The 26,043-nt window shown below is 48.6% G+C and overlaps 8 protein-coding genes across 8 annotated transcripts; 6 read left to right on the plus strand and 2 right to left on the minus strand.

The window, feature by feature from the left end:
- Nucleotides 1-112: 112 nt before the first annotated feature.
- On the plus strand, nucleotides 113-1,909 carry AtWU_09801 (feruloyl esterase B precursor; the record flags this gene model as incomplete). The annotated part of the gene is made up of 5 exons (XM_035504907.1): nucleotides 113-163; nucleotides 293-582; nucleotides 635-683; nucleotides 734-1,142; nucleotides 1,218-1,909. The coding sequence occupies 5 exons, from the start codon at nucleotides 113-115 to the stop codon at nucleotides 1,907-1,909; spliced, it is 1,491 nt and encodes a 496-aa protein (XP_035360800.1).
- A 1,389-nt stretch (nucleotides 1,910-3,298) lies between these two features.
- AtWU_09802 (uncharacterized protein) lies at nucleotides 3,299-3,511 on the minus strand (the record flags this gene model as incomplete). Its single annotated transcript, XM_035504908.1, has 1 exon — nucleotides 3,299-3,511. The coding sequence occupies one exon, from the start codon at nucleotides 3,509-3,511 to the stop codon at nucleotides 3,299-3,301; it is 213 nt and encodes a 70-aa protein (XP_035360801.1).
- Nucleotides 3,512-5,270: 1,759 nt separating this feature from the next.
- On the plus strand, nucleotides 5,271-8,539 carry AtWU_09803 (plasma membrane H(+)ATPase; the record flags this gene model as incomplete). Its single annotated transcript, XM_035504909.1, has 5 exons — nucleotides 5,271-5,670; nucleotides 5,738-5,961; nucleotides 6,021-6,665; nucleotides 6,768-7,673; nucleotides 7,733-8,539. The coding sequence occupies 5 exons, from the start codon at nucleotides 5,271-5,273 to the stop codon at nucleotides 8,537-8,539; spliced, it is 2,982 nt and encodes a 993-aa protein (XP_035360802.1).
- Nucleotides 8,540-9,553: 1,014 nt separating this feature from the next.
- On the plus strand, nucleotides 9,554-9,893 carry AtWU_09804 (uncharacterized protein; the record flags this gene model as incomplete). The annotated part of the gene is made up of 2 exons (XM_035504910.1): nucleotides 9,554-9,664; nucleotides 9,723-9,893. The coding sequence occupies 2 exons, from the start codon at nucleotides 9,554-9,556 to the stop codon at nucleotides 9,891-9,893; spliced, it is 282 nt and encodes a 93-aa protein (XP_035360803.1).
- A 1,820-nt stretch (nucleotides 9,894-11,713) lies between these two features.
- AtWU_09805 (phytanoyl-CoA dioxygenase (PhyH) family protein) lies at nucleotides 11,714-12,631 on the plus strand (the record flags this gene model as incomplete). Its single annotated transcript, XM_035504911.1, has 1 exon — nucleotides 11,714-12,631. The coding sequence occupies one exon, from the start codon at nucleotides 11,714-11,716 to the stop codon at nucleotides 12,629-12,631; it is 918 nt and encodes a 305-aa protein (XP_035360804.1).
- A 1,706-nt stretch (nucleotides 12,632-14,337) lies between these two features.
- Nucleotides 14,338-15,817, minus strand: AtWU_09806 (amino acid transporter; the record flags this gene model as incomplete). Its single annotated transcript, XM_035504912.1, has 2 exons — nucleotides 14,338-14,397; nucleotides 14,453-15,817. 2 exons carry the CDS (start codon nucleotides 15,815-15,817, stop codon nucleotides 14,338-14,340), a joined length of 1,425 nt encoding a protein of 474 aa, XP_035360805.1.
- Nucleotides 15,818-20,170: 4,353 nt separating this feature from the next.
- Nucleotides 20,171-21,076, plus strand: AtWU_09807 (class I SAM-dependent methyltransferase; the record flags this gene model as incomplete). The annotated part of the gene is made up of 1 exon (XM_035504913.1): nucleotides 20,171-21,076. One exon carries the CDS (start codon nucleotides 20,171-20,173, stop codon nucleotides 21,074-21,076), a length of 906 nt encoding a protein of 301 aa, XP_035360806.1.
- A 573-nt stretch (nucleotides 21,077-21,649) lies between these two features.
- Nucleotides 21,650-22,565, plus strand: AtWU_09808 (alpha/beta hydrolase; the record flags this gene model as incomplete). The annotated part of the gene is made up of 2 exons (XM_035504914.1): nucleotides 21,650-21,779; nucleotides 21,916-22,565. The coding sequence occupies 2 exons, from the start codon at nucleotides 21,650-21,652 to the stop codon at nucleotides 22,563-22,565; spliced, it is 780 nt and encodes a 259-aa protein (XP_035360807.1).
- Nucleotides 22,566-26,043: the final 3,478 nt, after the last annotated feature.

Here is a 26,043-nt window from a genome sequence, read left to right on the forward strand (position 1 = left end):
GTGGTTATCGGTAATCGTCATGCTCTGATATATTGACGCGTAAGCGTTTCGATTGATGCGAATTCCTTGTTACTGGGTTGATATTGAAGGGATAGAGTGGGCTTGAACGAGGATGCTCCAAATACTCTTGAAGAGGGTCATCCCTGAGTATCAAGTCTTCTTGGTTTGATAAAAGATGAATGCACACTCGAGCCTGCGAGTCATTTGAAGGTCATACCCAGAATGTCTTGTCTTTCGTTCAAGATCGTTTAATTTTCAACATATTTGACATTCTTGCTTTGTGTGATGGTAGAAGCCCGCAGCAGCCAAAGCGTTGCTTGCAGGTGCTGGTCTCACCAACGCCACCCTCAACTGCTCGATCGAAGCCTTCCAAAAGATTGTACCTGCCAATGCCTCAGTCGTACTAGCCAAGCGTGTGGCCGAAAATGGCACATTCACGCCCCCAGCAGCTGACACCGACTTCCCCAATCCTGCGTATCAGCTACCGGCCCTCTGTGCTGTGCAGATTGAAATGCCCACTGATGCCAACACCACCTTCAACTTTGGTTTGTTCCTACCGGACACCTGGAAGGGACGCATGGTGTGAGTACTACCCACAAAATATGCCACACCAGGCCCTAATTTCATTTGATAGGGTTTCGGGCAACTCTGCCTTCTCAGGAGGAGTCAATTATGCGGAAATGGTAGGCAGTTCCTTCCTTAAATTTGGACCACGTTCTGATTCTCATAACAGGGCGCCGGAGTTACCTATGGTGCAGTTGCAATGTCCACTGATACCGGCCACGACTCTGCCTTTGACAACTCCTGGGCTGAGAACCCCGAGTCCATCGTCGACTGGGGCTGGCGCGCAATGCACCTCTCCGTCGTGGAAGCCAAAAAGGTCATCGCTGCCTACTACGGCAAGCCCCTAGACTACAGTTACTACAACGGCTGCTCAACCGGTGGCCGTCAGGGCTTGAAGGAAATCGAAGCATTTCCAGACGACTTCGATGGCGCAGTCGTCGGTGCTCCGGCCTGGTGGACGACTCACCTGCAGCTGTTCAACATCTACGCTGCGGAGTACAATTTACCAGAAAACTCGACACATCATATCAGCTCGGACCTGTTCGAGTTCATTGCCAATGAGACTCTGAAGCAGTGTGGTACGCTTCCCTTTTCCCTTAACCTATCATTATGATCCGAACACCATTCTCACCACATCTCACCCACAAACACAGATCCTCAAGACGGCGTAAAAGACAACATAATTTCCGACCCACGTCGCTGCAACCTGAACCTCGAATCCATGCTCTGCCCAGCCAACGCTACCATTAGCGACAGCAACACCTGCCTCACCGATGCCCAACTTGACACCCTCTACCACTACTACAACGACTGGGTCGAAGCCAACCAAACCTTCATCTTCCCTCACTACGAAATCGGCTCCGAAACCGGCTGGGGCCAGACCCCGGACTTTAGCTACATCGAATACTTCCTCCAAAAAGGCACGAACTTCACCTGGGCTGACTGGAACCCATCCCTGGTCAAACTGTCCGACGCTATGAACCCCGGTAACGCCACAGCAGACAACTTCGACCTCTCACCCTTCTACAACCGCGGCTCGAAACTCATCCACTACCACGGTCTCGCGGACCCGTCCATTCCCACCGGCAGCAGCGTCTACTTCTACAAGCAGGTTCAGCGGACTTTGCAGAGTAAGGGCATTGATCTGGATGACTTCTACAAGTTCTACTTGATCCCGGGAATGGAGCATTGCGGAAGCACGCCGTCGAATATGGAGGCACCGTGGTATATTGGTGGTTCGTCGCAGGCGTCGACTATTGGAAGTGATGGGTCGGGAAATCATCTTCATGAGAGGAAGGGGTTTAATGATGGGAAGCATGATGCGTTGTTGGCTATGATTGGATGAGTGGAGAACGGTACGGTGCCGGATTATTTGGTTGCTACGAAGTTTCATGATGAGGATGAGTTGGATTATGTTGTTAAGCAAAGGCCGATTTGTCCGTGGCCGAAGCAAGCGATGTATATCGGGAATGGGAGTTTGTGGGAGGCGGACAGCTGGGAGTGTGAGGGGTTATATTAGGGGTCGGCTTGGGGGGCGGTTGTATACCTAGGTATACATTGGTTGATTGAGGGAGGTTGTACTCTTCGTTTCTATCAAGTTTTGTGGGTTATATATTTTATTATGCTCAATTTATTGATTATGTTATCTTGTGGTGACATACCAGAGACTCCATCGGATCGGAGTGTGATATCTAACCCTCCGCCCTATAGCTACGGACCGGTTGGCCGATCAGATGATTCAACAATATAACTGACAATATAATGGGAGTACAGCCTTTCTAGATATAAACCGCTATGATTGGCTCCACTCGTAACCTGTACGCTCTCCAGTGTCTCGGTTATCATGGCAACTCATATGGAAAGCGTACTCCAGCCACGCTTATGCGCAAGTCTTTCTACATCAGCCATTACCTGCGGTCGTAGGCAATTGCTGTCCTGGACCTGAAGATCCTTGCTTGGCCAAAGCCAATCAAGGAGATTTTCCGGTGCCAGGATCTCGAGGGGCTTTCGCACGTGGAACATACGTCGCACATGGCCGCAATGTGTTGAGTTTATCAAGAAGTCTAAATTGGTTAGGCTGAGTTGTTAATCTGATAGGTACTCGCTAACAAGTAAAGACATCTTACCATGGCTGCTCTTCGCGAAAGGTTTCCGCAAACGACACTTGTAGTACCGACAAGGTAAATACAAAGTAGTGGCTTGCCTTGAGCCTGATGAGACACAAGGTGGTTTGAACTCTTTTTTCAGATGCTATATATTTAACTCTATAAGTCGGGAGTTTCCTACGATATGAGACAATGTCAATCTGATCATCTTTGCTATGATTGGAGTACATATTTCGTAACGGAGGCAGTTTATGTCATGGTAGATAGTCGAAATTAGGGAGGTACAAGCATCATAATCATCATAAATATAGAAAGACCACAGATCACTCCTAAACATCATTACCTCTGGATATATTGGAATGGTTCAGAGCATAGGTGAACAAGATATCACCGCAGCGAGCGACCTGCTATGTACATCATCTCGAATACACGCGGTTCACCTCCGCCCCGACACAGTAACGCGCCTGCAGACCTAAAGATCTCAAATAGTAGTGAACTATACCCTGAATCAATTCTCATCACAAGCGTATCAATTTGACTATTTATTAAGAGTTTCAAGATACCATCCTCAACGCTCACGCCAGGCGCACATTCAAAAACGGGTATAGCAACAAAACGACCGCCCTCCCCTAATCCTTAATCTCTGTTATCTCCCATTCCGCCCTCTCAGCCTGACGATTTCGCCATGCTTTTTGGACAATAAGCGCCAGTATCCCGCAGAGCACGATGAAGACCACGACAAAATCCAGAATCACACCGGGCTCTTCACCAGCCCAGCTGCGCTTGCCGATGGTTTTGTGAGACAGGACTGAGGTCGATCGGGGGAAGTTGATGGCGGGCATTGTGAACTTCTTGTTCGAATGAGGAAGAAGATCGTTGAAAAGGTTGGAAGCTGTGCGATAAAGTCTGCTTTGATCTGATCTGCTGTTATGCTTGAAGTTCTGTATGGTATCTACGAGGCGTGTAGTACTCACAATTTTGTGGCTAGAACGGTGAAGAAGTACTAACGTCCCAAACTGTTATGTTCAGGAAGTATAGACGGTAGAAGTGTACTAAGAGAACAGAGAATGGACCGCAGCTACAGGGGCTTAAGCTGCCTGTTGTTACCCTAGAGGTGTAAAAGTCAATCTAGTCTATCCCAAAGAATACCTTGGCTATCCCACGATAATATGTAGTAGCCCAGTCCTAATGATCAGGCAAATCCCTCACCTACCCGAATTACCTTCCCATTCCTTGACTGCGTGATTTTGTCATAGCTCTCATATCACGAAGAATTCCGGTAACGAAACCCAATAAGATAATTATTATAGTGATGTCAGCATGCGCTTCTTGAAGGTTTGGGTAGTTGATTGGCGAGGATATGACAGGGAGGATTCCGTGGGGCAATCGCGGATTTCTCGGAAGCTTGAGACCGGTTTCTTGTAAAGCTGATGAAGGTCTGGGGGCCTATCATGGAGCTGAACCCCATATGCCGCATATCCGACTGGGTCGTATTGGCTGGGACTGGCAGGGGTTCGGTCCGTCGGCATGGCGGGATTTGGCCGTGGCTGAGAAGACGGGGCACGGATATGGATGGAGGACATGCTTGGATTCGGGTCTAGATCGTTGAGTTGAACAACAAAAGAGTTGCATGCTATCGCATGACGATGTATTGCGAGTGGAAGGTAAGAAGTTTTCTATTCTATAGCAATGTTACGGTTCATGCTACCCTGTATTTTTTGAAGTTGTAGTCGATGAAAGGAGATCCTGGTAGTATACTTCGACCCTATCTGCGTCCCGTCTTCCCATCCATTTCGTGCGTGCAAAGGGCAATGATGGACGTGGCGATAACACAGGCCTGTGACAGAGTGGGTCAGGACCAATCAAGCTTTTGACCTCCGCACAGATCGTCGACTGACTCGTACCTTTTGCCGAACATGACATCAACAAAGCTTCATCTGACCTTTCGGGGCGTTATACTTCGTAGACAACCCTCGGACCGCGCTGAGGTATTTTCAACCCATCTTGAGCCTCATCCCGATGAGCATTAGATAGCAGTATCAAGTGAGATCATGAGATGGTAGATATTTCCAAGAGCACATTGAGGTATTTTCAGACCACTTTGAACTATAAGCAGTGACCGAGGGTCAACGCCAGCGATCCTGGACATCAATGTGCAAGTGGAGCGACAGCTACAAGCTTCACTCCATTTCCCAATAACAGCCACTCCTAGGTACAGTCAACGACAATCTCTAACTCAATTCGGAATGGCCAAACATTACACAGTCTCAGCTCAGGCGTACAACCCAGTGAGACACCTGCAGTGAGCATGCAGCATGTAGCACGCGACGTCATGAGGTATTTCAGCTTCGTATCTCCGAGCTTGCCGATTTCCGACCGGACAGCAAGCAGCAAAACAGGATGAGCAAAAATCCCAGTTAGGTTTTACTAAAGACCGCTTATATCGTCTGCGGGTGTACAAAACTGCTTGTCATTCCCTGTTCCTGTCTCCTTAATCCCCGATCTCTGTCCCGGTGCAGTTGGTTGGACCTTCCGCGCTATATTTTCTCTCTTTCTTTCCCTCCCAGTAATCCCATACGGGGCTACGCCATCACCCTCAGTATGTCTACTAACGGCGACGTCGAGCACGATGCCGGCTCGCGCCGTGCCTCCCGATTTTCCAGCCGGTCTGCCCGGTCGGACACGAAACTCGACGAGTACACCAGACTGGTGAAGTTCATGTCCACGTACCGCGAGAGAGACGCAAATGATCCCGGAGAGGGAGAAATCCGCGAAAGCCGGGTGTGGTATGCGCCGTGGAGGAAGAGAAGATTTCGCTGGAAGCATGTTGGGTCGTCGCGCGAATTTCCGGAAGAGTGGCGCCTGACTGATATCCACCATGGGTTATCGGGGTCGGAGGTCGAGACGAGGAGACGATCGGCAGGTTTCAATGAATTGAGCTCGGAGAAGGAGAACCCGGTTGCGAGGCTGTTGTCGTATTTTCAGGGCCCGATTTTATACGGTGAGATTGGATGATTGGTTCTGTTACTGATTGGGTGTGGTGTATGCGCTGACGGTTGTGTTTGTAGTTATGGAGATTGCGATCCTACTTGCTGCGGGTTTGAAGGACTGGATCGACTTCGGTGTTATTATCGGTATTCTGTGCCTGAATGCAGCAGTTGGTTGGTACCAGGAGAAGCAGGCTGAGGATGTGGTTGCCAGTCTGAAGGCCGATATTGCCATGCGCAGTACTGTTGTTCGTAACGGGGAGGAGCAAGATATTTTGGCACGGGAACTGGTTCCTGGCGACGTGGTAAGCTTACTCTTACAAAATGTCTTCAACAACCAGGTGCTCATGTTTTGTTCCAACAGATCATCGTTGAAGAAGGCCAAACTGTCCCTGCCGATGCAAAGGTGATCTGTGACTACGATGAACCCGACCAAGGATGGAGTGAATACCAAAGGTTGCAGAGCGAAGGAAAATTCGAAAAGGATGCCGAGAAGTCCAATGACGAGGAGGGCGAGGATGACTCTGACGACGATGAGAAGGGCTATCCTATCCTGGCCTGCGATCATTCTGCTATTACGGGAGAGTCTCTTGCCGTCGATCGATTCGTTGGTGACCAAGTTTTCTACACAACAGGATGCAAGCGTGGAAAAGCCTACGCAGTCGTCCAAGCCACTGGGACGAAGTCCTTCGTTGGCCGCACTGCTTCAATGGTCCAAAATGCGAAAGATACCGGCCACTTCAAGATGGTCATGGATAGCATTGGAACTGCCTTGCTGGTCATAGTCATGGCCTGGCTGCTGGCAGTTTGGATTGGTGGTTTCTTCAGAAACATCCCCATCGCCTCGCCTGGTGAACAGACTCTTCTTTTCTATACCCTGTCTATCCTGATCATCGGGGTCCCTGTCGGTCTTCCTGTTGTTACAACTACCACCTTGGCGGTCGGTGCGGCTTATCTTGCGAACAAGAAGGCCATCGTTCAGAAATTGACTGCTATTGAGTCGCTTGCTGTAAGTACCCTTATGGGCATATTCTCTCCTTTTGTTCTGGTCCCGACTTCTAAATTGCCCCTTTTGGCCCTTTATTTCAGATACTAAAAACACAACAAATAGGGTGTCGACATCCTTTGCTCCGACAAAACCGGAACCCTAACCGCAAATCGCCTCAGCATCCGGGAACCTTTCGTATCCGAAGGAGTCGACGTAAACTGGATGTTCGCAGTCGCTGCTCTCGCTTCTTCCCATAATGTGCGCTCGCTCGACCCCATTGACAAGGTTACCATCCTGTCGGTCAACCAATACCCTAAGGCAAAGGAAATCCTCCAACAAGGGTGGAAAACTGAGAACTTCACGCCTTTTGATCCGGTCTCGAAACGAATCGTTGCGAATGTCTCCCTTAACGGCACCCGCTACACTTGCACGAAAGGAGCGCCTAAAGCAGTCCTATCATTGACCAACTGCTCAGAGGAAACTGCAAGAATGTACAGACAAAAAGCAACCGAATTCGCACAGCGTGGCTTCCGGTCGCTTGGCGTGGCTGTTCAGAAAGAAGGTGAAGAGTGGACCTTGTTAGGCATGCTGCCTATGTTTGATCCCCCTCGCGATGACACTGCTCAAACTATTGCTGAGGCACAAAAGCTAGGCATCAAGGTTAAGATGCTTACGGGAGATGCTATTGCTATTGCAAAGGAGACGTGCAAAATGCTGGCTCTGGGCACGAAGGTCTACAACTCGGAGAAGTTGATCAGTGGTGGTCTCAGCGGCGCCATGGCTGGTGAGTTGGTAGAGAAAGCAGATGGATTCGCAGAGGTTTTCCCGGAACACAAATACCAGGTTGTTGAGATGCTCCAGGATCGTGGACATCTTACAGCCATGACTGGAGATGGTGTCAATGATGCGCCGTCTTTGAAGAAAGCGGACTGTGGTATCGCGGTCGAGGGTGCCTCGGAGGCTGCACAATCTGCATCGGACATTGTGTTTCTGGAGCCAGGGCTTTCAACCATCATCGATTCCATCAAGGTCAGTCCCCACTCGTTCCCATCCCACAGTCACAATTGGTCCACCCTAACAAGAAGCAGGTCGCCCGCCAAATCTTCCATCGCATGAAAGCATACATCCAATACCGAATCGCGCTCTGTCTGCATCTAGAAATTTACCTCGTAACGACAATGATCATCCTGAACGAGAGTATCCGTACCGACCTCGTCGTTTTCCTAGCCCTCTTCGCCGACGTGGCCACCGTAGCAGTCGCCTACGATAATGCCTCCTACGAGCTTCGCCCTGTACAATGGCAACTCCCCAAAATCTGGGTCATCTCCGTCATCCTCGGAATCCTCCTCGCAGCGGGAACATGGGTGATCCGCGGCACACTGTTCCTTCCCGACGGCGGCATCGTCCAAAACTGGGGCTCCATTCAAGAAATTATTTTCTTGGAAGTCACCTTAACAGAGAACTGGCTAATCTTCGTGACCCGCGGCAGCTCCACATGGCCATCTCTACCTCTCGTGGCGGCGATTTTGGGTGTCGATATCCTTGCAACTATCTTCTGTTTGTTTGGATGGTTCTCGAACCGCGATATGATTACCGATCCGTATGATCAGTATATCAGCAAAGAGACGAGCAATGGGTGGACGGACATCGTCACTGTTGTGCGGCTGTGGGGGTACTGCATTGGAGTAGAGATCGTCATTGCGTTGGTCTACTACGTTTTGAATAAGATCGCCTGGTTGGACAACTTGGGCAGAAGCAAACAAAGTAAAGGGGATGCTGCTATTGGGAATGTGCTTGCCCATATGGCGAACCTGTCGTTGGAGTTTGAAAGGGGAGAAAATGGCAATGGGAGGGTCTTTTTGGCTTCGGGTAAGGAGGAAGAGGAGGTTGATTAGGTGTGACAAGATGCTGATGTGGTTGACGGTGTGATGGTATGATGGTGTTGAGTAAATTACAGGATGGTGAGGAATATCATTGGAGATGATGGGATCTACATATACAGCTATCTTACTATAATACTATGTCAATTGAACTACTTCTCAAATATTCTGAATCACTTCTTCCCACGTCTCTCAAACAATGCCACCCTTCAAAGGACAAATAATGAGGGTCAATACTGGGTCGAGGGCTCTTTTTAGGAAAGCTTCGAGTTCTGAGGGCATGTGTCCCTTTTTTGGGGGGCGGGGGGACTGAAAAAGGCAAAGCTACATCATGTCCTGAGATATTACCTTGTCTACTGAAGGAATTTTGTCCCGAACCACCACGGAATTCCAATCCTTCGATATGAAACAAGTCCAATAAGTCACAAATGACTAGTTGTCGATCAACGCCAAAGTGTTCACTAAGCTCCTAAGAAGATTGTCGCGACAGGTGATCCACCGCGATTGTGGGTCTAATGCTGCTAAGCAGCCTAAGCTACGGAGGATCAGAGGCGAAGGATCCGAAGGATTCGGGCGGCATCTGAACGCTGTCACCGAAAGGCCCCTGAAAATGAATGCAGGCGGGCCGGAACATTATCGGTAAAACATGTTATGTAGCTAGTGGATAGCTAAAGTTCTGTAGAGTGGGTTGAACCACTATTAGGAAGGTTGACGATCCTGACAACACTTATCACCTTCCTCTAATATACTCTATGCGCATGGATCCTCTATATCGCCCCGTAGAAGTTACCTTTTCTAGATATGGGCAACTAAGAACCACTATACCCATATTCAATCCCTTTCGCGGTGCCCTAGGGTTGCCGGGGAACTCGTCCGCATGATCCTGGCACCCCGAAACCCAGGAAAGAACATATAAGGGCGCCCTTTCCTGTCGCACTGCAAACAGACTTATCCACTAAACCATACAACTCAGTCAACCAAGACACCTGCCAGACCTTTCAAAACTCTTATTTAAACTCACTATTCATCATGGTCCGTCTCATGGCCCTCGGACTGTTTCTTATCAGCGCCCTCACCGCGCAGGCCTGTACATACTGCCAGTGCGAGTTCAGCGACAGCAGTCACTGCTGCGTATACTCGGTAAGTACTCTTCCACACAGCACTACTATCCCCGAAAAGCTTATAAGGTTTCCTACAGGATGCAACTATCGGAGAGTTAGACTGCACCAGCATCTGCGCTAAAGCTCATCGGGCCGACGGCGTTAGCAATGCGGATGGCACAGCCGGTACTGCGTGCAATGCTGGGGGTAAATATGAGTGCATCAGTGTGATCACGGCGCAGGGTCGGACACCATGCTACACTGAGTGAAGGATATGTTGGTTTGGAGAGAGGCTTTAGCGGTATATTAGCCACATGGAGCATGTATTAGGGTACGATCAGAAGCGTTGGCTTGATGAGAGGGATGTTGTACATTCAGTGCCTGAAATGACTCGTTTATATCTATGCTGTTTCTCATCCTTGGAGTAACTGTGTTTCTTTACTTTGAGCTTGGGCGTAGAACCATATGCCAATGGCATATCCCGAGGACATCTGACCCAAGGATCTCTTCTCGGGTACGCAGTATACGGAGTACTATTCGTTCATTTCCTCAAATGCTACTGCCTATATGGCGAAAATACAGTCTAGAACAGGCCATCTCGTGGATTGTCCATTATTATCGAATCTATTTTCCCAAGAAAATAGTCTCTAGATTTGGGAGTATAGTATATAGTGTATTTATAGAAAACACTTTCTCATGGACTATTACCTTTAAACCTCAACACGACCTGACAGACATCGCACAGACCGCAAAAGCTTACCACATCCGCTCTCGATCTCTTTGACTGCAAGTCTTCTTTCCACACCCTAATACTCGAGACTAACCTACCACAAAGGAACACTAAAATTATATGGCCAACATCAGCATCGCGGAAGCCGACCACGAAAGGGTCGAATTCCCCGCCACAGTCAACGGTCTCCCCACCGGATTCCCACCAGTCTTAGCACGACGTGGAGTACCCGAATTCATGTGGGAACAAGACATGTACATCATCCAGCATATGGCAGAAAGGCTCTCCAAAGACCAAAGTCGAGAAATATTCCTGGTCTGTTTCACATGCGGGCTGTCGATTTGTTTCTACGGTGCCGCGGTGGATCGTTTTAATGATCGGCTGCAAACCTATGTTGATGGGATGAATGCGAGGTATGCACCATATGGGGTTGTTTGGGAGATGAGATGGGTTCCATATTGTGGGACTTTTATGTCTTATGAGATTTAGCTGTTAGGTGTGTGTGCATTGGTAGGGTATGTGCGAGGAGGGGGGGTTGGAGGTTCTGGTTCAGGAGCTGAAAATAGATACCTAGCCAGTATTTTGCGACTTAATGCTATGTGGATTCTCTTATGATTGGTTTATGCTAGGTCTCAACTATGGGAACATAATTGCGATGGTCCTAAAGAGAGGAAGGGTGCACGAGATCCTGACTCAAAACCCGGATGGAACGCAAGAGAGACGTGGGGAATGACAGATCATATGATTAGGTTGAAACTTTCTCGTGAAATTTTGTTTGGTTACGAGTGAGCACCTTAAATACCAACTAATAATGTTCTCTGGAACCTAGTGGGGTTGCCTCCCTAGCTTAAAATTGCTCGCTTCGGGACCATTGCTTGGATGTGGCGGGCCTGGAATCCAAATCGCCGGGAGGGGTTGTCGTTGGTTCCAAGCAACAAGTCAACCCCGTTAGCGATCAATTTTGGTAAACAGAACCTAATTTTGTGCTTGCACGATCATCGGCTCCGACTTCCATTGAGCCGTCAGTTGACCAGGCCAGCCTCTGAAGCTGTTCTTTCGTAACATGACCTGGGCGACCAATAGCTCTATGGCAGTTCACGTACATCGCGGCGGTGCATATAGTTTTCATACTCTTTACGATCGTACCCAGATATGAGGATCTAGGCGCAGTCTGCCACATGTCAGAGGGGTCAAGTTTGTTTGCCTAGTAGTTGGGCAAAGGACTGACTGAGAGATCCATAAAAGACCGAGCACAGCATGACAGCCACAAAGCCTCACCCTTACAACTTCCACCTCTACACTCCATGATGAACGCCCACCTCAACCAAGCCCAAAAACAGTCCCTCTTACTCACCCACTATGGATACTCAATCCGCCGACCTCCACGAAACCACAACCACTGAAACAAACTCCACCGACTCCCAACAACCAAACTACCAACCCTTAGAGCGCCTGATAGCCATACCCCGCGTATGCAATCTCACCGATCGACTCCTAATCAATCTACCCTTCATCCGCGCCTATACCGACATTCTAACCAACTTTGGAATCCCCGAAGAAGCCTTCCTCGAATTCATCGACGAGTTGAACATCATACAGGCCGGACACACAGCCCTGAAGTACATGCAAAAGGCCGGTCAAGTCATCCACTTTGCTGACCATATCGACCCCACGAAAATTACCACACTTCTGGGACAATGTTCGGACCTCACAGCTCGTCTTATCCACATGGCATATATCAAGGGACCGTTTGCGCGGAGAACGGCCTACCTTAACAGAGCTAACCGGCTGCTGTTTCATCCTAAACATCTCGAAGTATCGATCGTCAGTGGGAAGCAGCTGAGGAAGATATTGGGTCTTCATCCGAAGTTCCCGCTTTGTGCGTCGCTATGTCCGAGGTGGACTGTACCATCGAAAACGGACCTTGTGCAGGGCGTGCGCTCAAGGGTTCGTGTGCCTGGGAGGCAGCTATGTCAGCTTATCGACTATGTTTATGACTTGGACCTTGCGGCGGAGGCGAAGAGGGGTTGGAGCCAGGAAAAGGGAAAGGTGCGGAGGGATGCGGCGAAGGTTGTTCGGGATTGGCAGGTCGTATCAGAGGTTCAACATGAGATCTGGCGCGGCGAAGCTATCCTGTTATATGAGATGGCAGGGCAGACTGCAGATCTGAAAGCGAGAAAGAAGCTGGTGAAGAAAGCAAGAGAGATGGATAAGGAGGTGAGGCATACGGAGAAGATTACTTGGCTTGTGGTGCAGAATTGGCAGGATTCGGCGTAATGGCGCTTTGGTTTGGCTGTACATGAGTCTGCCAAAGTTGTTAGGGGTTAATGGCAATGGCATACCTCTTGTTCGGTTGTTCAGTCCTAAGGGAGCGTTAGGAATGCGTGCATTCAAAGAGAACTCTTACTAGTCTCATCCCACACTTGTGAGGTGCTTATTGATCGGGTTTCTTCAACCGAACGTGCCTTCCGAGTACGGGCTGTGCTCAAACACGCTTCTACACGCTGCATCTACAGCACCTAAAGACTACGGATTCTATTCGACTCGCACATGCTAATCTTCTAATATTAGCTGTAGGCAATCCACTGCATCAACATGGGTGTTTTCTGGTTTGCATGGTGGCATGAACAAGCACATTTTCACGTATACATGAATCGTTGATGCACCCATCATAGAAGGTCTTCGATCGGCGATCCAAATATCTCTGGTAATAATACCCATGGAATTAGTTACAAGGCATTTCACATGTCTCTGAAGAGACTACAATCGCGCACTTGCTAAGGAGCTCCGTACCATGGATTGAGCTCGGGAAGCGGAGTTCTAGGCCGGCCCTGCATAAGCTGCGGTTAAAGTTCGGAGACAATTGATGACACCTACCTCATGTTCCCAAGAATTTTTCTGGACTGATGAACTACTGTGTCGATGATTCAAGTAAATATTAGATCTCATTAGTCCAAGGATAAATGGCATTAGAACGTACGACATAGGTCGACCATTTGCTTTGAAGCCGAGTACTCATTATTTACTTGGTGACTTTCGGGCACTTTCGGGCACTTTTCTGCATCAAATGGCAAAGACTATTGGGAAAAGCTATACGGTAGCCATTCATCTTTTCCGAAGCCCTACATTCATGAATTCAGCTCCGCGATACTTTACCCAACTTACTTACACTTCAGTTTTGGATTGCGTCCCCACGCGAGGTTATTCAAAAGGAGAAAGAAAAGAAAAAGGATAGCCCACTATGCTTCTTCGCTATCCCCAATTACCTTAGGCATACTCTATTGGAAAGAAGGGTAATTAGGCCCGAGGTGTGGATTATTCTCAAAGATCAATCAGTGGCAGCTTTGCCGTACTAGATATTAGTAGTAAATATAAACAAGTATCTAGAATTCTATATTCCAGAAGATGAGGTAAACCCAGATATCAGATTCCTCTTTGAATTTGATGTTCCATAGTACAAGATAATAGCGAGTCATCATGAGATGGTCACAGTGAGCTCAACAGTTCCGTTGTAGATGAGATAACGTCTTTGATCATGGAGGGTTGCGAGTGTGGTCGTCTATCAATTCCGGAACGGGGTCGGATTGAAGTGTGAGTCAGTTGTTATTATGAACAGAGTCCGAAAGGTAGTATGGTAAATATGTTGCGGGCCAAGAACAGATAAGAATCACTGCCTGAGTGATGTTCGTTGTTGACATGTGGCGGATTGAAATAACAAGTGACAAAAGTCAACACAAAGAATCTCAGAGTAAAGGCTGTCCTGTCCTCTGCATCCCGCTTCAACAGAGCTCAATATATGTACAGGCAGCTAATATACAGTATTTTCTTTTCCAACGATGCAAAGCCAGTGTGGCGGTTATCATGTCTTCGTGAGATATGACAAGTTAGACATTCCAGATGGCATGGGAATCATCAAGCCGAATGGCTCGGTACAAGGGTCTATTAACATGTGTGGGCAATATATAATGATGAAAACAAAGCTTTTATGAAACATCACCACAGGTGAAAGGGCTGTGGACATCACCTTCGCGGTAATTAAGTCGCTGTTGGATAGGGTTAGTGAAAGGTTAGTTAAGAGGTGAGGGGGAGATAACTTACTATATCCTGAATACTCGAGTAAAGACCGCCAACAAGAACAATGAGACCAAAGATAAAGACAAACAGATTCACCAGACTGGTCAACAGGTTCTCCTTGGAGTACCATGGCCCCTTGCGGATGAGGACATACCACATGATCGGGGGAAGGTAGAACGAGAAACCAGAGGTGAACAATGCCGATGTGATGGAGAGAAGATCATCAAAGAATGGGATAGCCTCTGCGATGACCCACGAGATGATGGTCAAGACAGTGATCACAGTAAGCCATGTAATCCAGCCCTTGGGCGTGTTGATGTACTTGGTCACACTGTTGGCGTAGATCCGGCCGTGAATCAAACGACCAGCCACGATGGTGCAGATAGCGCCTGAAATGAAGATGACCGGAAGGGCAATGCCAAAGGCGATCTTGCTGACGAGTGTTCCAGCTGAAAGCAAGGCAGGAGACTGGACATCGGTGCCCACAAAGGCGTAGATAGTGGCGCCCGTGACAGTGTAGATGACGATCTGAAGGATGCCAAGGGACCAGATGGATTTGGTGAATTCCCTAGGGGTATGCATCTCGTCCATGAACGAAAAGAGACAGCTAGCGAAGGTGTACGCAAAGACAATATTGCTAATCGCAATGAACCCATCTGAGAAGGTAGGATCGCCCTGCGGCGTGGCCGACCAGTCCACGGCTGCCAAGCCTCCGGTAGAATCAGTACCCCGGATGCCAGTAGCGATGATAGTGATGCCAATGGCTGCCACGATCGAAACGAAATCCACGTAGCCGAGCCAGGCCATATCGGCAAAAGAGGACGGGATGGAGAGCAAGAGAAGAATCACCGCGGACACCACACTCCAGACAACGGAGCAGATGCCGCTAGACGTGATATGGCGAAGGGCAATGGTGCCGGTTAAGCAATTGGAACCCGTCAGGAAGATCAGCTGAAGGATCAACATGAAGGTGAATAGTTCCCGACCCCAGGTACCCATAAGCAAGGCACCCGCATCACCATAATCCCGAACAGCCGGGAAGGCGAGCTTCACCTGCCCAATCACGTACGAGGTGTAAATGGCTATCAAGCCAATGCCGACGCAGCAGATAACGCCGGCCACCATGCCGAGAGATGCAAATGCGGAAGGAATAGATAACGATCCTAGGCCAATGGCCTCCACAATGAGCATGACCGTTAGACCCTTCCAGCCGAGGCGATGATACTTGGCTTCTCCAGCCTCGATAATCTGCTGTTCCCCATCATCCACAGCGTCGGGCAGCTTGCCATCGACCCAGGCGTTCAGCTTTGCGGGGAGTGGCTCCTTGTTGGACTTACTGCTCCCATTGCCGGGGAGGTTGGCCTCTAAATTGCCAATTGAAGACTCCATAGTGAGCTGAGCCGTTCCGAGCTTGTACTGGACGCAAGACAGGGGAAGCAGCAACACATGAATAATCAAATCAAAGCTTGAATTTTTGTGGTGACTGTAATTCGCACCTCCCAGACATTGACATCGAGTTTTCACCGTCCTTTACCGCGGGGTATTGCTGTCCGAAACCTGATTACTCCCCGCCGTTGCATCAGTCACCATTGAGGCCCGCTGATTGGATGGGGAGCGGGAATCATACCATCTGGGTCCAGCATGGGCCAATTATGGGTTGGCGGGAAACTCACGCGTATTCCGCTTTCAACCCTTCCGCGAAGAGTTTTCCTGCGGGAAACTGTGAAATTTTTGCACTGGTGGGTTCGAATTGACGTAGTTGCGCGATCTGTCTGTCTCCTCCACAGTAGCCACTTCATAACCGCCAGTGAGCTTCAAATTTTCTTGCCAAATCTCACTTCAGACGTGAAAATAATTACAGTAAATGTAGCTTTGGCTTCCGCATCAAATCACATGGAAGCTCAGTCAATAGTGTTTGGCTTGTCCAATCTTATGACGCTGTGCGACGGGCGATAAATTATATTCCGTCGGAATCCGGACGTGATTGGCAGCCTCCGATCTCAAACTGCCAATCCGATTTTAGAAGTCTTGGCGCCGCAAGGGATGTTCATTGCAGCCTCAAGCCATGTGGGCGCCACCCACCCCAAGTTGTTCACCTGACCTGTCTTATCTGATCCGGGGGTGGTCCATCTGGGGCATTCTATTTAAATTCGGAAAATACTACTGGGGTGCGACATTAGGATTTCGGCTGACATACAATCCATCCAGTAAAACAAGGGCTACTTAGCGACTGTCGTGTTGATTTCTGTTCCAAAAGCCACGATAGCATAAAGGGCTGCGTATCCCGCATCTCAGAGCTAGTAAAAGGTGGCAGTGAGCGACAAAAGGCTTCGTTCTTCAAATGGAAAGAGAACGTTGGATTGACTAGTCATGAGAAATTGGAAACACTAACTGTGATAGCCGACGTTCGAGCGAGTCCTTCGCTCTGGTACAAACTTGGTGACAAAGTCGGCTCCACTACCTTCCATGAAGGCGATCTCATCGTCATTCTTGCCTTTCGTCCCACGCATGTAATGATCAGACCCACTACCTCGAAGTGATGGGTTCTGATGTCTGGCTCCTGTGTTATCTCGCCCGGCTAAAGCTTATTTATACAGTTGTCATGACGTGACAGTGAAGACGCAAGATCAGAGGCCTTTCGAATTTGTCTACCGTTCCATCGCTGATATAAGTTTACGGCAAAATCTTCGACGCTGGTTTTTGCGATCTTCAGAGCTGGTTTTCCTATGGCCTCGATTCCTTTTTTTTTTTGATCAACTCCAGTCGATCTAAGTTTATTTTCCAAATTCTCTTTCTCCATTCCAGTATAAACTGGTGGGAATGCGAGATTTGGATGTTTCATTGATGTGGGTAAGATCTGCAAAGCTGAGCAGGTGCGATTAAATCCTCTTGCCGTTTCTCTACTGTTTGTATTACTACGATTCCTGCCGATACTCCTATGTCTTGCTCTATTTTCTAGGGACGATTCAGAGAACCCATATCATTATAACTTAGACCACCAGTACGCGCACTGGCTTAACCGGATATTCTTTGGGCCAATTACGTACAGCTTTGCTACAACGCAGAAACTAGTGAAGATAACCCTCGGGGCACACTATTTGCAAGTAAACGCTCCTCGGAATTGAGAAAGTCGCAACTAGCCCAGAGCCTTACCATCTGGCTTCCATTTCCTAGGTCCGACTTATTACTATCCAACGGCAATTTCGATCTCGTGGTTGTTCATCTCTACCCATGATCCATGCTAATATGGCACTGCATCTATCCCAGGGCCAAAATCACTTTCTGTTGCATCTCCTCTGAACCCAGCATGAGTCCTCCATAGATGAACTTAGTGGTCCAAAGGAGCTTATGAGAAGTCTTATGACGCAACACATGTGTACTAATGGCCTTCGACTGCCACTCCATCGGTAAACGCTCCTTCGGTCATAGAATCAGATGGTTGGACGTAAAATCACTTTGCCTGATCTTCCGGGAGATGTTTTCTGCATCCCACACTTGACAAACACATTGTCTGTGTGATTGATGATGTTAGCGCACAGGAGAAAAGTTCTAGTCTAAAGACCTCTATACTATAATCCAGATGCTGTACCGGATCAATCAAAAAGATGCATGTCTGGCTATTCCGAAAGCCCTTACCACCAGCCCGACTGAGAGGACATACATCGAACGGACGCCTCCAGTCAGAAATCGAATTCTGCTGCAACGCGGTGTACCACGTGGTGCTTGCCCGCCGAAACGGAGAATCCATGATAATTTCACACGGATAGGTTGTCACTCTTCTTTAGACAAAGAGCTATATCAACAGCAGGAAGGCCTCCAGGAAGAGATTTTTGGGTGAATCCGACCAGCCTCCAGTTGAAACATTATAACACTTGAACAATTTTGTGGCCCTGATATCAAGGTTCAGCAGCTGTGAAATATTGGACTATCCAATGAATGAAGGTAGTAGTGCTTGACTTCAAAATAAGACTTCTGGTGACAATTTAAGCCATATCGCCACAAGCATGCTACTCGGCAAATTATCAAAGGCGGAGTCTACCACCAACGGGCCCGGTCAGGAAATGAAAAGGTATCCATTGATCCGAAAATCCAACTTTGAGTCCCATAGGCATTCCTTCGTTTCTCTCCCCCCACTTTGTCATAGTTTCTTGGCTGTTAGGTCTAAGCGTCCCTCTAGCAGGGGTTCGTGCAGGCCGGCGGGCAGACAATCCAATCATGTAGGTGCTGCATGCCGGGTTCCCCTCACCTCGCCTCACTTATTTATCGTCTTATTGTTGATGCTTCCTCCCACTAAATCATCTAGTGATTGTGGATATTCATATACGCTCGTTATTACTACGCACTGGGTTATCCCATCCTATGGCCCAAGATGATAGACAGGCGAACGGAAAATAACTACTAGCGGCTGCTATATCAAACAGCACACTCCAGTCATTATATTTTCGACCCGATATACTCGAGGTTGAAAGACTTTAAGGTTCGGGCCCCCGTTCCTTCGAACTGTGGACCTGGAATGCGGTGGAGAATATGGTAAGGCACCTGGTCATTGCTGGAGGGGCTGAAACCACGCACGGACTTTGTCGGTTGCTTTTCTTGAGAACAATGGCATATTAACAACCCCACGTTCGTAAGTCTCCTGTAAGCTAGCGGGGGGCGGCACTATACGCAGTTTTGGATGTTGAGTTGAGATGGTGTGATGAGCACCACTGAGTGCGGTGAAGTGTCTTGAAAAGACCCAACGAGACTCGGGTCTGGCGGCTTCACCCATCCATTCTTCGCTCGATTGTACGTCCACCCCTCCCGCACCCCCCTTCTTTCCTCACACCCTCAAGTTATGATCCTTTGTTTGTGATTGATTCATAGACTGATTCTGGCTTGGTCACCTGCAGCTCTTCTCGTATTTGATGCTGTGTGTATACGCACCGTGCTATGCTATCAATCAAATGCTGTTAGCTTTTGCCAAACTCTTGTTCTGCTGGCTATGTCGCCTATTGCGCTTTTATTTTATGCGCTCATATGTGGGAATGGTGCTCGAGAGTATCCCAGGTTGCCATGGGCAAGATCCTTCGGCTTGTTGAATAGTTCTGTATAGTATATCTGAGTAGATAGCGCCATCAGATTATTTTGTAGTTCTCCAATTCACACCAAAATTGTAGTATCAAGTCATAGATATGTTTATGTACAGCGTCAGTGCGATATTTATCAAATTCCTAATTGCCCAATCACACTTAAGTGTATTTTCTCACCCGCAGGCCGCGTCGACCCCTCGTCTAGAGAGGGGATGGCCTCTTTGTCGCAGAGTGTCCTATGAACTATTGACACGCTGGCCTGCATCGTCGGCTGTCAAAAGAGGGGCGGGAACCGGGAGTATAAAGACAATCCCAACTGGTTGAGCTCCATATCAGGAATTGTGCTCTCGGGCGTAACTGAGCCATGATGCCTGTCATGTCGGCTTCTAAGTCGACCTCGAACGGCCGGTGCAGGGGTCAGTGAGCGATGTGCAACGAATTAGAGATGCGGAAAACACCGGCCAGTTTTAGGCTATATCGTATAAGCAACTATCTGGCTAAGGATTAGTACGCCCTTCTCACACCCCCCAGTAACGGGCAAATGATGCGTCTCCTCAAAACCCTGGAAGTGTGTTAGGGTATCAACAAAGAACTATTTAAGGATGAGCATGCGCGATACTGAACACGTTTTTCTTTCCATCCCAACAAACTCTCCTCCTTGCACTTGGCCAAAATGACCGTCACTTCCCATATCGAAAACTACAACCAGTACACATACTGGACTTCTCCAGACCGGAACTTCCGATCCTCTGCCCGCATGCACCTCCAGCATTTCCTTTACCAGAATACCCTTGGCTATCTCCTAGAGTCCGCTGTCGAGAAAGCCGTGACCTCCGCCCAGCAGCCTCTTAAAATCGCCGACCTCGGCTGCGGCAACGGCATCTGGCTGACAGAGCTGCACGGCGCGTTATCGAAGAAAAACATCACTGCCCAGCTTGACGGCTTCGACATCAACCCCATCCACTTCCCGGCACCCGCCTACCTTCCTTCCTCGATCTCCCTGCAGCAGCTAGACATTCTCGCCAATCCCCTCCCCGCCCACCTTCTCGGCACCTACGATGTGGTGCACATCCGCTCCTTTGGTAGCACTGTCTCAGGCACTGATCTTCTTACTCCCACACTATCCGTGGCCTCGTCACTCTTGAAGCCCGGTGGCTACTTGCAGTGGGAAGAAAATCGCGGCGACATATTCCTCGTCGAAGCACCAAACTCCAAGATCCCTACTGCAGCCTGCGAAAGCGTTATGCAGGTGCTTAAGGGCGGTCTTAAAGCCAAGGGCATCAGCTACGCCTGGATAGACGAGCTCGATACCCCCCTGACGGAATTCGGGTTCCAGAATGTGCGCCTTCTCAAACAAGATAAGCGCAAGTTCGACTACAAGGCTTGGACTGATACATACCTCTTGATTTTGGAGGACCTGACTCCTTTGTTTCCAACCAAGGCTGAAGCTCCAAATGCGCCTCTGTCTCGTGAGGCTTGGATTGATATGTTTTCTGCTGCGGTTAAGGAGACGGAGAAGGGTGTTGTATTTCATCAGAACCGTATTATAACGGCTGTGGGCCAGAAGCCGCTTGCGTGAACTTCGTTTCGTGTTCTTGGGAAGGTATTCTATATCTAGGCTCACTATCTGGATGTGTCCAATTGGACTTCTGTCAATGTTGTCTATCTTCTATGGCTTTGATAATCAATGCGTTACTCGTACAATTGTTGATGACCTCCCTCTCTGAAGCGGGGTAGCATAAAGAAGTCCACAATGTAGAGGGTTCTTTAGCTCGTGAGGAGTTGATATTGTCCTATCATCTCAGGCTCGTTATGAAATTGTATCTGCTAATACCTCTGTCACAAGACGTAATAGATGTAGGCAGTCTATATATCATCCCATTTTAGAGATACGATCAATCTCAGGTCACATATCGATACGGAAACCATAGTATTTTTGAAGCATCATCGATGCTACAAGCTCAAAGGGGCCTATCGGGCCATCAACTTGACTAGTCAATTACTAGCCCCTTACTTGAATGACTCACTAGATAAGCACCAACCAACTATATAACTATAATCCAATGCTGAACCAATTCCCTCGTCTTTCTCTATGACTCCCATCATCCCTCCCAAAACATCATCTCTAATTCTCTCTGCCTGCCACCACACCATGGACCACTTCAACCAAACAGCCAACATCGGCACCCACACCCTCAGCTACGCCCTCCGCGGCCCACCCCGCCAACCCAACACTCCCCTCGTAATATTCCTAACCGGAATCACCAGCAGAATGGAGCGCCGTATGCCGTCACCTCTCCACCGACGCATCCATCCTCCTCTACGAGCGATCCGGATACGGCCGCAGCGAACCATCCCCAAACCCACCCGACTCTCTTACCGTCATTAACGAGCTCTGCCAACTCCTTGACGCCGCAGATTTAGCCCCGCCATACTTCGTCATCGGACACTCCTGGGGTGGTATCCTGGCGCGGGAATTCCTCGCCGCCCGACCAGACGATATCTGCGGCATGGTGCTCGTAGATCCAGTCCAGGAGCGTATGATGATGGAAACGTGGCCGGATCCGAGCATTGCTGCTGTCACCGATGGCTTGGATTACATGGATGTCGTTGGGCTGGTGCGCGATCGTGTGCTGACTGATGAAGAATGGGACGATTTGATGGCTGAGGAAAATAGTGAAAAGCACGCGAAACAGGCGGCACTAGAAATGCCGTTTTTGCAGGTCAGTCGGGGTGTTCTGGCAGAGAAGGAGCAACTTGTTCCTGGGAAGGATATCATGAGGGGAAAGCCGTTGAGTGTGCTGGGAGGAAATTCGAAGAGGGATCATGAGCTGTTGTATGAGGCTGGTGTGGCCAAGGAGGGAGGTACGAATGCGCAGCGGGAGAGGTTTAGGGAGTGTCTGGCGAGGTGGGAGAGGTGTGAGGAGGAATTTCATCGGGAGTTGTTGAATTTGTCGAGTCTTGCAAGGTATTCGGTGACGAAGCGGAGTGGGCATAATATCCAGCTGACAGAGCCGGAATTGATTGCCGATGAGGTTCGTTGGGTTTTGAAGATGATTGATGAATGATGTGGTAGGCATTTTGTTTCCACTTGGGGGGGGGCAGTTGGTAGAAAGATATAGGATATAGCGGTTGTCTTCTCTGAGCGCAAATACTCGGTATAGTGTCTTCGACGCAAAGAATATGGAAAGTTCACGATCAATCCCATGGGAACTGGCAATGACGCGCGTCAGTATAAGCCAACGGTGGTGACGATGATACTATGAGATACCATGTTGCTGCCGGTGACAGGCTCAAGCAACTTACATGGAGCTTCGACTGCAGGCTTTGCGAAATTTCGTCACAATGAACTAGACATTTATAGAAGGAGCCAATCTGGCAGAAGAGTGCACTCATGCTGACCCGTTGCTCGAGAATTCCTGGAGGAGTGAAGCGTCCAATCTGCAGCAATTCAAATTGAATCAGGTACGATAAATTGTTGAGGCATTCACTGCAGCCAGGCAGCTGTCAGCTGATCCTTCGCCTCTTCTTCCTGCGTGGCCTCCGACCACCACCTCAACCAATCAACCACTCAGCCCCTTGAGTTTTGATAGATCAAATCCATATATCTTTGACCCTTCGTCTTGACATAAATCTCTCCAACGATCTGATCAAGTGAGCCACTGACAGGTTAGTCTACATGGATACTGCTGGCCTGAAGTGAGAAATTGGAAATTACTTTTGACATAAGCTGTCGAGGAGTTTGTACATTCAGTAAAGGACTTTCGAGAAACTGAAGAAAGAAAAGCTATCTACAACAACGGAATCAGGCCACTTTAATATCACGGTGGCCGATCATACATCCGGTAAGTCTCTTTCACCTCTTCCACCTCCTGTTGTCAACTTCTTAATCTATCTCAAACCTTCCCGGGAGCCCTTCAGCTCGTTTCTACTAACTTCATTGGCAGGTTCCATCTTTGGAATAGAAATCCGGTTCTCGAAGCGGTTCGTGTCACGTGACAAAGCATGGGAGGCCAAGTGTGTTGACCGATGAGGAAGAAAAAGGAAGGGGGGACTGAGGTACACGCAGACGGGCCATCTGGTGTCCTCGACGAGCAGAGGAAGAAGAAGAACTCATGGCGGGAGGGGGGAAGAGAAGAGAGAAACAAGACAGATAAACAACGGACAAAGTAAAGCTTGTGGTGGAGGGGAGAGAACACAGACAAGCAACGCTGAACGAAAAAGTGGTATGAGGAGGAGAAAAGGAAGAAGAGAGGAATCCTCAAAGGAAAGACTGGATCGCAGACGGGATATCTGGTGTCCGAGACGAAGAGACGAAGAAGATTCCATTTAGTAAAGGGGGGTAGAGAAGCAAGGCAAATAGACCGGTACAACAGAACAAAGTGAGGTTTGGGATGGGATGGGGATCTCAGAAAGAAGAAAGCGTTGGACCAAAAGTGGTATAGGGAGGAGAAAAGGAAGAAGAGAGGAATTCTCAAAGGAAAGGCTAGAGCGCAGACGGGCCATCTGGTGTCCTCCACGAGAAGGAGGCAAAGAGGCAAAGAACCAAGGCAAGGTAATAGCGATAATTGTGAGTGTAAGAGCATCAACGTGGCATGAACCACAAGTAGTATGAGGAGAAAGCGAAAAGAGGACTTGAGAGAGCAAGAAAAAGAGATAGCCCTGAGAAGACTGGGAAGTTGCACAAAAGAGCGGAGTGTAGAGAAAGAAGGAGGAATATCATGAAGTTTAAGGAGAGTCTGCAACTCTTCCCAACCTTTCCCCTCCTCCCAGCGGTCAGAAGGATTTTATCATGTCCTTTGATTCCTTCTTCCCATCCCTGTCTCGTTGTTCTTTATTCGGTGACGAGGAGCAGTGGGCATGATATTCAGCCGACAGAGCCAGATTTAATCGCGGACGAGATTCCCGGGGCTCTATGGGTTCTGAGATGATTTGGAGATAATATGAGGAGACCCAAACAGTTTCTATTCAGAAGGTCTTGCTGGCATAAATAGAGACTGCCAGGCCCTGGGTAATTAGCTTGTGTATGTGTTCTTTGCGCTGAATGTATATGCTCGACATGGTATCTTCTGCGCGAAGACGTAAGAACACTTCACTCACTCACCTGCGCCACCGGTATCTCGAGTCACCCGAGAATATAACAGAAATCATCAAATAATTGGGCAAACATGTCGTACGAGAAGAGAACCGTATGTGTATTTGTCGAAGCACTAACCGCTAGACCAAAAACGATATATCGCACTAGTCAGCCAGGCGACGGAGAGATATGTGTCCCAGCAGTATTCGATCTATCTGATCTTAAGGGGATGGTTGTATGTTGAGGTTTGGAAGAAGTGGCGAAGGATAACTGACATGAACGTCTTAGCTGAACATGAAGCATAACTGCACATTGAGAACTTACTCCACGCCTCAGCATGAGGATGTTAAAGATTATACCGTACTTGATGCCGCAATACTTGTTGATAGCAATGTTGTGCAACCTATGTGGAGCTTCGACTACAGACAAATGGATATTGTGTCACGGGTGTACTACAAGTAAGCCATGGAAGGAGCTAATCTGCCAGGAAGTCGCGTCTCATGCCAATCCGTCACGTAACATCTCCTAAAGAAGCGAAACACTCAATTTGCGGGAATTCACTTAATTTTTTTTTTTTTTTTTTTTTTTTTTGGTGGTGGTGAAGAAAGGAAAGCTAACTGGAAAACAAACTTAGCCATCAAACAATCCACCAATAGTGCTGCTAGTGATTCAAGCGAACCCCCCAGCATAGCAAAACCCCCCACCAAGAAACCCCATCACCACCGTGAAACGGCCATCAAGTCCCAGTTCCTTGCAAGCCAGCATCGGCACATTCGCTGTTTGCAGATACATTGGACGGATCTCCCTTCCATCAACAACCCTCACTTCAGTCTCATAAAGAACTTCTTCAATCAGATCAGCGCCCAAAATCCTGCGTCTGGATCCACACGGGTAATACGCTGGAGTCGCTGCACATTGTGCGCATTGTCACGATCCTCTATAACTATTTTTCCTTGTAGAGCTCATCAGCCGTGAAACGAAACATGTGGAGGACCTCCGACGTTCCACCGCCGGCCAGCTTTGCCGCATTGCCGATGTGGTCGAAGTAGGATGGAATTTCTAGCATCGGTTTGCCTTGACAGAGGTCTTCGTTGGTGCTAATCCCACCTCCGTGGGTGAAATAGATGCGGGTATGGGAATGATCCAGGATCGACCGTTGCGGTTCAAAGAAAGAAATATCCAATTGGCGTGTTCTCCGTCAAGAAATTTCCCAATGCTGATTGTTTTTTCTTGGATAGTGCAAGGTTTTGCTGCGTCGAACAACTTCCGTCCGCTCTTACCCACTGACCAAATTAGGCCGTCGACAACGCCTTCTTTCATGGCGTGGACGAGACCTTGAATAATCTTCCGAGCATCTGCATGAGGAAGAATAGTATGCGTCCCCAAGGCGATAAAAATGGTCTTCAGGGGGCGGTCAGGGAACTTCTGGTGGAGGAGGTCCAATGGAGGGTACTCATCTGCTTATATTG

Source organism: Aspergillus tubingensis (genome assembly GCF_013340325.1).
Source record: "Aspergillus tubingensis WU-2223L DNA, scaffold_11, whole genome shotgun sequence".
Taxonomy (NCBI): Eukaryota; Fungi; Ascomycota; class Eurotiomycetes; order Eurotiales; family Aspergillaceae; genus Aspergillus; species Aspergillus tubingensis.